This window comes from Leptodactylus fuscus, chromosome 4, assembly GCF_031893055.1.
Source record: "Leptodactylus fuscus isolate aLepFus1 chromosome 4, aLepFus1.hap2, whole genome shotgun sequence".
Taxonomy (NCBI): Eukaryota; Metazoa; Chordata; class Amphibia; order Anura; family Leptodactylidae; genus Leptodactylus; species Leptodactylus fuscus.
In genome coordinates, this window is record NC_134268.1 from 103,199,681 (window position 1) to 103,211,945 (window position 12,265).

The 12,265-nt window shown below is 37.6% G+C and overlaps 1 protein-coding gene across 2 annotated transcripts in view; it reads right to left on the bottom strand.

Annotated features, from left to right (window-relative positions):
- The window catches only part of ATP9B (ATPase phospholipid transporting 9B (putative)), a 249,056-nt gene that overhangs the window by 20,028 nt on the left and 216,763 nt on the right, over positions 1-12,265 (bottom strand). For both annotated transcript variants that reach the window (XM_075270907.1, XM_075270906.1), the window contains exons 18-24: positions 10,641-10,724; positions 9,778-9,948; positions 8,911-9,009; positions 3,347-3,436; positions 1,689-1,833; positions 755-819; positions 169-324 (exon numbers count right to left, since the gene is read on the bottom strand). In XM_075270907.1, coding sequence (XP_075127008.1) covers positions 169-324; positions 755-819; positions 1,689-1,833; positions 3,347-3,436; positions 8,911-9,009; positions 9,778-9,948; positions 10,641-10,724 — 810 coding nt within the window. The remainder of the gene's footprint in view (positions 1-168; positions 325-754; positions 820-1,688; positions 1,834-3,346; positions 3,437-8,910; positions 9,010-9,777; positions 9,949-10,640; positions 10,725-12,265) is intronic.

A 12,265-nucleotide genomic window follows, 5' to 3' on the forward strand; every position in this document is an offset into this window, starting at 1 on the left:
CGTTAAGAATTTCAAGACAAGTTATTACATCTCGCAAAGGACATCAATCTTCCTCTTATAATGGTATGTTTATAGATGTAGCAGAGCTCAGTTTGACATCTGAAATCATGTGATAACAGTGGTTTTGCCTAGTACTTCAGGTAAACCTGCTGCATTATTATCAGTTACCTGCATAGTGGAAATAATAAGGCCTCTGTGGATGACAAATTGCCCCAATGCTGCTGATCTTTTATAGCTGTTTCGACCATGCACCATTAGTAATCTGCCAATGTGTTTAAACTGGGTTATAGAAAAGTCAGCTGCAAGAGAAGCCTGTTTCCCCTCCTACAAGAGAAAAATCGAAAGGAAGAATCCATGAAGTCTACAAGTGCATTGCTCTCCCAATATTTTCAACCCAAGCTCAGCTGAAGGCAGATAATACAAGCTGCAATGGATCCAACTGTAATGATGGGTTCTTATATTTCCCATCCTAATACAGCCCAGTTCACATCTGAAGAACTTCCAGCTTCCATTACATTTGATGGAAAAAATAGCACTGTATGGTATATTATGGTTTTTAGCAAATGGTGCACACCATGACAGAACCAGAGAACCATCTGCCATGTGTTGGATACATCCCCATTACAATTCTGTTTTTCAAATTCTTTTACAAATTCGGAAAATAAAACTTGCCGTGCAGATGATTACTATTTCTCATAGTTTGCATTTAATAAGGAAAAAATATTGAACTTTAATTTAAATACTTAAATTTTACCTTTCCCTCAATGCCGATGCCACAGTCAGCTGCCTGGATCATGCTTACATCATTACCTCCATCACCTAAAAAACAGAGTTTATAGTAACACGAGACACTAAACTGCAAATATACCTCTCCTCACCCCGCCAAGGCATTCAGTAACAAAAGAATACAGCTTGCCAATGCGGTCAATCCAGAATCAGCATGTCTAGATGTCTATATACTGTAAAGACGTATTTAACCTAGTCATTATTATTAGACTGCTTATGTATTAGGTAATCGCTTTGCCTAGTAAACTGTTATCGCCTATATTGCTCCCTGTACACAAAGAAGTGATTTCTATAATTGGGGCCGCCACAAGGAAATGTAATTCCCCACTGTTTCACTGCTTCTATGCAGGTAAGTAAAAACTTATTTAAAAGTAAAGAAGAATAAGAAAAAAAGAAAAAAAATCCTCTATATCCTTCAATATGATAAGTTTGCTATTACCAATCTATAATTAAGATCCTGTGGAGGACTGTGACAAGTTTCACAGTCAATGAGCAGTTTTGTGTTATGAACTATTTACTTTTGATCTTCAGTAAATTGAACATCAAATGAATATATATATATATATATATATATATATATATATATATATATATATATATATATATATATATAGTGATGTAAAGAAGTATGTATAAAGATTAGGCATGTTCCAGTATTAGGCTTAGGGTATCCAGGCTTAGGGTAACTTCACATTTGCACTAGATTTCAGTTTTTCAGTTATAGTCAAGGTACCCATCTTTTTGCTTAATGTAAAGTCTTAGCTGCAGGAATTTTTCATCCGCAATTTTTAATGGACTATGTAGTGAAAGCACATGGACCCTTAGCGTCAATGTCAACAGTCAGAATTACTTATAGTATATACAGAAAACCAGGCAATGAATTGTAAAGTGCTCCCTCTTACCTATGGCACACGTACGCCTTCCTGTGTGCTGTTGCAGAAGCTTCACAATCTGAGCTTTCTGTGTGGGTGAACACCGGCAGCACACAACAGCAGGGCACTGACAAGCAAGCTCAACAAATTCATGCTCATAATATTTTAGACACACCTATAGAAAACAGGGGTGTAAAATAAATAATAGCTTATCTCTTATATATTCTGATATACAGTGCTTTACTGTTTTCCTAGTGTACTTACAGACATACAGCTTGTAAATAAGTTGAACTTTTTTGGAAGAGAGAATCATCAGAACTAAAGTCACGTTAGTGTGACATACAATACCAAACATCTGCTTCCAGGAATACTGGGAATATACTGGCATGACAGGATACCCAACTACTGCGGGCCATCTGCACATTGTGCACAGGGCACATACCGTATTTTTCGGACTATAAGACGCACCGGACCATAAGACGCACTAAGGTTTTAGAGGAGGAAAATAGGGAAAAAAAAATTTTAAGGAAAAAAAATTGGTGAAATATTTAATAACCTAATAATATAATATCTCACCAATGTAAATAGAACCGGGGGCTTTCGGACACAGGGATACCAAATGTGTATGTGTTTCACAGTAATGTTTTTGTTTTATATGTATTCTAGGGATATGGGGGTGATTTGAACATATCTATCTAATCTATCTATCTGTCTATCTATCTGTCTGTCTGTCTGTCTATCTATCTATCTATCTAATCTCATCCATGGATGGAAAGAGACACCCTGCAGTGAAGCTATGCAAGAAGAGAAAAAGGGGCGGGCCAGACGGGTGAAGGAGGTGTGGTTTTCTAAGCAAACTTGAAAGTACACCTCTTTCACCTGTCTGGCTCGTCCCTCCTTCACTGCCTCTCAGATCTTGCTCCTGCAATGATGCCACACAGGCAGGGAAGTAGGGGCGGGCCAGACGGGTGAAGGAGGCGTGGTTTCAAGCTTGCCGAGAAAACCACGCCTCCTCCTCCCGTTTGGCCCGCCCCTCCTTCCCTGTCTGTGTGGCATCATTGCAGGAGCCAGATCTGAGAGGCAGTGAAGGAGGGGCGGGCCAGACGGGAGAAGGAGGCGTGGTTTTCTCGGCAAGCTTGAAACCACGCTTCCTTCACCTGTCTGGCCCGCCCTTACTTCCCTGCCTCTCATATCTCGCTCCTGCAAACATGCGACACAGACAGGGAAGGAGGGGCAGAGCAGGCAGGCACCGTGCTGCTCTCCTTTTGATTCTCACAGACGGGACACAGACGCTGCACACGCTGCATTCGGACTATAAGACGCACACACATTTTCCTCCCATATTGGGAGGAAAAAAAGTGCGTCTTATAGTCCGAAAAATACGGTAAATAACTTTTTAACATTCTTTTAATGGGTGATATTAAGATTTTTATTTTTTTTTAGAATCAGCACACAACTCTCCTTATTTCTAAATCTATACATGCCCTAAGTAGGTTTTTAAATACTTTGTTAAGATGTTTTATTTAAACTGAAACAATGTCACTTAGTATAAGCCCTGTGTTATTTTTACTTTTAGCTTATGACATTGAAAATGTAATCTGAAAATCTATATAACTTTATATCTGATTAATACGTAAAACAATAATTAGCAATAATTTTCATATATTTACAAAATGAACATGCCTCACCTCAAGAGAATCACCAGCAATCACTAAGGCACAGTCGTGTTTCCTTCTGAAAGCATTCAGCTCTAAGTGAGCTTCACCTCTATTACTCACCTTAAATAAGAAAAAACAATACTTACTAGCAAAAAGCAAAAATGATAAAAACTACATGATACCAAATTACAAGGAACGAGGCAAAAGCACATACCCAAGCCCTTCACCTAAATACAATATGAGGAATCTAAAAATAGTCAGGCTTCATTCACACACCAGTGTTTTTCATCAGTGTGTTAGTAAAAACTAAAAGCAGATGAAAAACACAGAACAAGTAAAAATCTTTACATGATAATTTATCTCTGTGTAGTCTCTGTTTCTGGTTGTGGCTTCTAAACACTGATGCTGTACACTCAAAGGTATTATGTCTATTAAGTTATAGAATACAAAAAAGGTTTTCTGTATTATAGTTCAAATAATAATAATAATAATAATAATAATAAATAATAATAATAATAATAATAATAAAAATATCTGAAATTCAACACAGTTCTCGTGCCACCAGGGCAAAACTCTGCTTCCTGATGCAGCATAATAAAATGTACCGGGTATCTGCCAATAGTTGGCAGCAGATGTATTATGTCATTCACTTCTTCTATAAGTTAAATGACCACAATGTGACCTTTTTTTTTCTACCATGGGTTGTTGTACGACTAGAAGGTCTCTCTCTACTACGTACAGTTACTATTGCTACCATATGACGTAAGATTCATCAAATTCCCCCTTTCTTCTGCACCACCTCTTCTGTCACAATCAGGACTGTGGAGTTGGTGTTGGGACCAATTTTGGTTGGAGTCAGAAAAAAGTTCCCAAATCCAGCTTCAAAATAAAATGTTTTTTTTTTTTTTTAACCCTGAATAATAAACTAGATTGGAGGAGTTCACGCACTAGCTTTTTAATTAATTACAGAAATGTTAATGCTTGGGGCCACACGGTGGCTCAGTGGTTAGCACTGCAGCCTTGCAACGCTGGGTCCTGGTGTTCAAATTCCGCCAAGGGCAAAAAAACATCTACAAGGAGTTTGTATGTTCTCCCCGTGTTTGCATGGATTTCCATCCCATATTCCAAAAAGACATAATGATAAGGAAAAATGTACATTGTGAGCTCTATGTGGGGCTCGCAATCTACATAAAAAAAAAATAATAATAAAAAAAAGAAATGTTAATGCTTCTGACAGATCATAGCTGTTCATATCTGAGTTGGGCTGTGGAAAAATTGAGGAGTCAGAGACAGTGGTTTGGCCTGCCTACTGACTTCAGCACCCTAGTCATAATCTCTCTCTGCTCTTCCTATAATCCCCCTCTCTCATATACTGGCCATATTTCACTCTTCTTTCACATGAGATTTGGTGACATCATCCTCATAGTCTAAGATTTTGGAAGATGCATTTTAGTAGCTCTGCTGTGCTTTGCAGAAACCGGAAACAGACATGGGAACATGAGTGGCAGCATCAGCAATGTCATATTTTGAATCTACCTTTATGACTATCTTGCAAAGCTGAAAACAGTGAAACAAAACAAAACAAACAAAAAAAACAAGGAAAACCACAAATCACAGGAGAAACTGAGGAAGGTGAAAACCGCAAAAAAAAAAAAAAAAAAAAAGATACTCCCTTGCCCCAGCGCTCTGGTGTCTGCCAAGCAGTGGTCTCAACTGTGCCTGGAAAGGACCCAGTTACATCAATGACATATGTCAAGGGGTACGATCCTGGAGCTGCTGATTGGCCTCAGTGATCACGTGTTGCGCAGGACTTCTGGCGTCGGAAGATAGGCGAGTATTTTTTTTAATCATTCACCTTCCCAACCTCCTCTGTGATTTGTCCCATTTTGGGACAACCTCTTTAGTTTTCTCATTTTATGTTACGGAATCAACCTTTACATGTGCCCTAAACCTTAGACTAATTCCATGTAAAATAGCTGCAGCTACTTTCTGATTAAAAACACTGGATTATTAGTCCATAGTACAATATGTTGAGCCAATGATATACGGGCAAGTATATTATTACTAAAGAGTTTTTAAACTATTTGTGAGGATCTTACCTTCTAATAAAAAAAACTTCAGCAAATCATTCACTTTCAAAATTCATTTCCAAGTCCTTACACAGCAAATTAACATAATTGTCGTTTCCCTACTTATTATAAGCTATAGAAAAACACAAAGTAAATAGATTTTGCTCAAGAAACTTAATTTGCGATGTTACTTTACGAAAAGGTCAACAAAAATTGATCTGAAGTTTTATCAGAAGCATTAATAATTTAATTGCAAATAGGAGTCTGCAGGGCCTAATCTGCTATTCTGATGTTTCTCAACAAACTGCATTTACATGTAAATGATATTCTAATAATTATTTCTGTTGGAAAAGTGCTTCATTTAGACGAGACACAGACATATGTCTTATCAGAGAAAGCCAAAGAAGTCGTAACAACTTTGCCATTTTTATTTTGGGACATAAAACCAAGTTATAATTAAAAGTGCATGGAAAATTGCTGCCTCCTCAGCGCTGTCTTAAAAAATAATTATTATTTAAAATATTCTATGGCACGCTTCACATATTCTCATATATTTTATGTCTTCAATTATCTGCCATTTGGTAATGCTCCTTTGTTCACAATAAAGAACACAATGTCTGGCAAACCGATGTACATCAGAATCAAAGACAACAGTGAAAATGATAGGTAAGAGTTGAAGAAGACCACCTATATGTAGACCGACTCTACTTCTCTAGTTTTACCTGAATAAAGCTTATTTTATATCAACAATACTGTCAATGTACACGAAGAGTAACACCATATCTGGCTATTATGTGACTTATTTTGCTATTTCTTTTAGCTATTTACTGCTCTACAGGCTCTATAGTTTGCATTGGTCTCTGAGCAGTTGGGTGAAGACTTTCTGCCATATACTGCATGCCGTAAGTAGAGGCAAATCTACTCTATAAGGCTAAGGCCTCACGTTGCGGAAATGCAGCTATTTTAGTTGCAGATTTTGTTGTGCTTTTTTGAGCCAAAGCCAAGAGTGGATTGAGCAGAAGGTAGAAGTATAAGTACTTTATATATATTTCCCATTCCTCTTGTAGCCATACTTGGCTTAGGCTCAAAAAACCGCAACAAAATCTGCAACTAAAAAAGCTGCGTTTCCGCAACCTGGGTACTTAACCTAACTCTTTCTCTCTTTCATTCAGAAACAGCGCTGGCAACACTTTGCACATATATACTGACGTACTGATCTGTATCGGTATAAATACAATGCTTGGTTGCATGGAAAGTTCTAATTTAACGCAGCATCACACTAAATCTGTCTTTCTTCTCTTATCTACTGCACTTCCTGCTCACTTCTCCCCCTCCCTTCTCCACAGTCTTCTACAGACACGTATAAGTCATATGACCTGCAGTCTCGAGAAAGTCGGTTTATCAAAGGGGAGGGGACAGGGAAACAGCTGGATAAGAGCAGAAAGAGACATTTTACTCTGAGAAGATATATTACAAAGTTTCTTATAATGGCCTGTACTATACATTAATGCATAATTTGTTAGAGACCAATAACAAGTATAACTTGTTTAGGTTTGCCCCTTAAATCAAAGGTACAAGCAGTGACAAGAAAGTCTGTAAACTATCTTAACAGACCCATTTTGTCCTTCACTGGAAACTTAGAATTCATTTATAAAATCCATCTTCAGACACATTACAAGCTTCACTGAGATATCAGGTTACAGTTTCTATCCATACAAGTCTATGAAGAGGATAGTGGGATAAGTAGGAGGGAGCAGCTTCAGAGACAGAGTATATGTAGGGCTAATGATGTAAGTTAGTGTACATCACCACAGTGCTGGATTCACAGCAAATCAGTAGTGTTATATATTCTTTCTACAGCTACTACTGTTTCTGTATGGGCGAAAGATACAGTCAGGGCAGCATGATCCTTTTCTCTATGTATGCAGTATATGAGAGATAACATACCAGCTAGTCCCACTAGCTCAGGGACAGATTACAGGAGGGGCTTGCTGAATAAATGCAGGATACAAGTTATATAAATGGTCAGAAATACATTTATTCCTCATGTACACAGCAGCTTTTACTGAAAAGGCAACAGATTATGACTATATAATAAAATCTTAAATCAGCATGGTGGCTCAGTGGTCAGCACTGTTACCTTGCTGTGCTGCAAGGTTCCTATCCAGCCAAGGACAACATCTGCATGGAGATATGTCCTCCCTGTGTTTGCATGGTTTTCCTCCAAGTACTGCAAGCATACTGAGAGGGAATTTAGACTGTGAGCCCTACTTGGGACAGTGAGTATTGACAATACTTGTGATAAGGTCCTTACATAACCTGGTACAAAATTTGGGTTTAAATTTGCCAACATTTTCAAGATCTGTTTGCTGTCTGGGAACGGAAACATTGGCGGTGTCTTTGAGCCTGAAAACTTTTGCAGATGTTGTACTTCTCACAGCTGACAGTTTGTCAGACTAAGGTTTTTTGGCCCACCAGGTAAAATGATTCTGGGGACCCACGTTCCAACAATCCCTAGGAAATAGATCATAGTTTCTGGTACTCTGGTGGGCCAGTCCAACAGTGAGACAAGGTAAACAACAGGCTGATCCATTTTATCTACACTGACACATTGTAGCAAACCACCAGAGCTAGACAGAGATTTATAGACCAGTATTCATAATGAACCATTATCTAATCAGGCTGGACATTGTTCTGAATATTGTTGACTGCTAACTTTTCCATTATGGGATACTCTAGCTAGAGCTTTAAGGTTGCTGTAAAATATAACACTATTGTAAATGGGTAAAAAATATGCAAATCTATTCTTCAGGATGTAATTAGGAGAACAGTACCTCTGTATGCTGCCCTCTAGGGGCAGCCCCCTTAACATCCTGCATGACTGAATTAATAAGCCTACTGACATGATGCGGTGTTTATTGCCAAATTAGTATTTCTATTCCAAAAGGAACAGATTCCCAGCTACGGACAGCGCTGTTTCGGTCTTTTGGACCTCCTCAGCATAGCGCAGGGATACTAGTTTGGCAGAGTGAGAGACTATAGACGAGGGTCAGGGGATGATCATACACATTAGGGAGAGTAAGTCTCCGTATGCCTTTGTAGGCCCCCTGACACTGGTCTATACACTGATTTCAGAGCTTCATTTACCCTGTGGTGGACACTGCAGGGGAAATGAACACTTGTCGATACACAGTGGTTCTTAACCTTGTTTGAGGTACCGAACTCACCAGTTTCATATGCACATTCACCGAACCCTTCTTTAGTGAGAAATCAAATATGATTTATTTCCAAATTCAAGACATAGGTATATGGTTTTTGACTGGTACACAAAATGAACCGTGCATATGGCCTAGGGTTCGATTGAACCCCGATTAAGAACCACTGCTCTAACAGAAAGAGATTATAAAAATGGTCAATCCCTTTAAACTGAAATGAACCCAGTCACTTTAAACATTTTTAAGTTATTAAATGTATTAAGAGGTTTAATGTAAAAATTATTATTTTTATTTCATCACAAAGACTTACTGGTCTGAAAATGTGAATATCCTGGTTTCGTGACACTAGGTGAGAGCTCTTTGCTATACAAGTCGCCGTTTCTAGCTTGTCTCCAGTAAGCATCCATATCTAAAAGCAAATACAAAAAAGAAAAAAAAAAGTTAACTTAATGGCCCTAAGTTCTCAATGAGGCTGAAACATTGCATAGATTGTAGTTTGTTTGTTTTTTCTGTTCCTAAACTTGCCCACATTTAATAGTGCAGTAATCTACTAACAAGGGTATATTTGCCACAGGGCAGCACAGAATCATAGAAACAAAGAGGACTAACAGAAGCAAAGACCGCATGGTCCATCTAGGCTGCCCTTGTGTCATTTCATTTTTATTTTAGGATGGATGTATTTATCCCATCACTTACTGTAGATTTCCCGACAACATCTGCTGGAAGTTTGTTCCCAGCCTCTAATAAATTTTCCATAAAATAATATTTCCTGACATTGGTTCCAATCTCCTCTACAGTAATTTCAGATTATGCTCCGTTGTTCTTATGTTTATTTATTAAACACTTCCCCTCATAAAATTTATTTAGACCTTTAACATAATTTGAGGTTTCAGTCATGCCTGCTTTCGTCTAGGCTATATACAGTAGATTAAGTTGTTTACACCCCCCTTCAGCGCCTCCACCATTTCTGCAGCCCACCTTAGCACCTATCTATGACTATAGGTTTGGTCTCTGGAACTGGACACAGTATTCCATATGTGGTCTAACCAGTGCTCTACATGGTGGCATCAAAATCTCAGTCAGCATTTCAATTTGGATGGTAAAAATCTACTCCTTTTCAGGTACTATTGAGACTAGATTTTCCAGTTTTCGTTTACAGTTAAAGGATTGCAAATACCTTTATCCCAGCATTTCTTAACATTTCCAAAGTGGGCCTGACATCGGCCTGTAATTGATCCTCCACACCAGTCAGGCAAAGCAACTCCATTTCCCTTTCAAGGCTCTCTACTACAGCTGCCACCTTCAGAGTTCTGTCATGTATACTTAGTTTGGCTTGGTTGTACCGATTCTGGACACAGAGATCATAAAACAAATACAAATCTTTGTGAATTATGAGAAACATAACAACCATAAATGTGCAATAATATATACACAAAGGGTGTACTTATGCCATGAGTAATAAGAGCAGTCTTATAACGGATCTACATGATGTATTCCAACAAGGATTGTCGGTGGTTCTGATCAGACATAGGCATCTTCTTTATTTATTTATTTATTTATTATGCAGACTGTGAGGCCCATTTAGGGATCACAATGTACATTTATTTTCCTATCACTATGTCTTTGTAGAATGGGAGGAAATCCACACAAACACGGGGAGAACATATAAACTCCTTGCAGATATTAGGAATATTCCAGTGGATCCTATGTACTATACTCTGCTAAGTAGTTCATATTCTCATTGAACAGTGATATGAATCTAATATGCAAACAATATTATCTTATAAAGCTAAAGATCTTAAGGCACACATTTTTTGAGAAGTCCAGCCAAGAAGACAGGTAAGGAATGACAGATCTGTATGTAAAACAGTAAGATTAATACATGCTATAAAAGGGAAGAACAAACGGTAATATTCCACACTTGAATCTATTACATAAATTTAGTGAATTCAAATATTACATAGTGCATTTTTTTATTTCTACTGTAAAACTGACATACATAACTTTATAAAAGTAAAATTCACATACAGCTCATTGTACCTCAAAATCCTGATATTGGTCTTCTGTTAATGATTTTTTGGCAACAACTAGAGTTCTCAGGCCTTCTCTTGCCATGTTTCCACACTAGGATAATATAGTAAGGAAATAGCGTGATACATGTTGGCAATTTCATTTGGGATAAGACATCATTACTACCACCCTTGATATATATTGTCTCTTTTTGTCCGTTATGTTGTCATCCTGTCACATGTGCATTCACAGGTTTTCCAGACAATTAAAGTTATATATACAAATGTAAGAGTTAAACCAAACTCCTGCAATTGGTTAAACTGCTACAGCATGATGTCTTTCACAGACGACAGGAAAAATTCTATGTAAAGTCATTAGAAAAAAACATTTTTCAATTACTTTTCATTGTCTTCTGTGATAAGAAATCATGCTGCAACAGTTTCACCAATTGCAGGCTAATTCTGCGACATCTACACTGTATATAATTATATACACAAACAGAACAGTTTAGTCATGCTGCAAAGTAGGAATGCTTTAAAAAAAATAGTATTAATAGTTTATTTTAGTCAAAATAAAAAATGATGTGAATGTGAAAATAATGTTATTTTTGTGTTAATAATCTTATAACTCAACAAGTTATAGTACACTAGCAATACCCGCGACTTCGTCCATGGCCTCCTTCCCCCCTACGCAAGACACCTGCAGCGCGGGCCGCCCCCCCCTTCCTGCGCGTACCCGGTACCCCCTTTTGCTCCACGGGCGACCTGCAGCCCGCTCCCCCTGCACGCCACCCTGACATCCCTTTACCCCCTGAAACGCGCCCCCTGGCTTCCCAACCCCCCCTCCCAAATGCGATGTGCCAAATCTGACTGTAATCTGTTCGGCCGTTTCAGCGCGATTGATGAACAAACATCCAAATTTTCACATTTATAATATTAGTAAGGATAAGCAGGTATGGAAAAATGCTGAAATGCAGAAGCTAAATAGAAGTGTTCATGGTTTATTTTTTTCAATTAATAAAATAAAGTGAATTAACAAAAGAGAAATCTAAATCAAATTCAGATTTGATGTGACATTTGGAGGTGGAATCCTGGAAGTGATGATAAGACCCCTATAGAATCTTGATCTCAGCATCATCGAGTCTGTCTGGGATTACATGAAGAGACAGATGGATTTGAGAAAGACTACATCCAAAGAAGTTCTGTGGTTAGTTTTCCAATTCGTTTGAAACAACCTCCCTGTAGAGTTTCTTCTACAACTGTGTGCAAGTATAACTAGAAGAATTGTTCATATTTTTAAGAAAGAAAAGGGGTCACACCAAATATTGATTTTATTTAAATTTCTTTATTGTTCACTTTGTTAATTAACACAAATGAACTATTAACATTCTTATTTCAGCATTTTTTTTTAATACCTGCTTATTTTCCCTAACTGGATGGATACTACAGTTTAATACTGTATTATTAAATACAGTATTAAACTTTTATTCTGGTATATACTCTAGAAATATAATCAAAGTAATGAAAGTAAATTGTATACAGCTAGGGCATTATGGATTTAATATCACATATAATTAACACTGAAGTTTATAAAATTATTCCAAATAATCATCTGTCAATTGGTTTCTAAAAACATAAGCTTAATAAATGTCATGA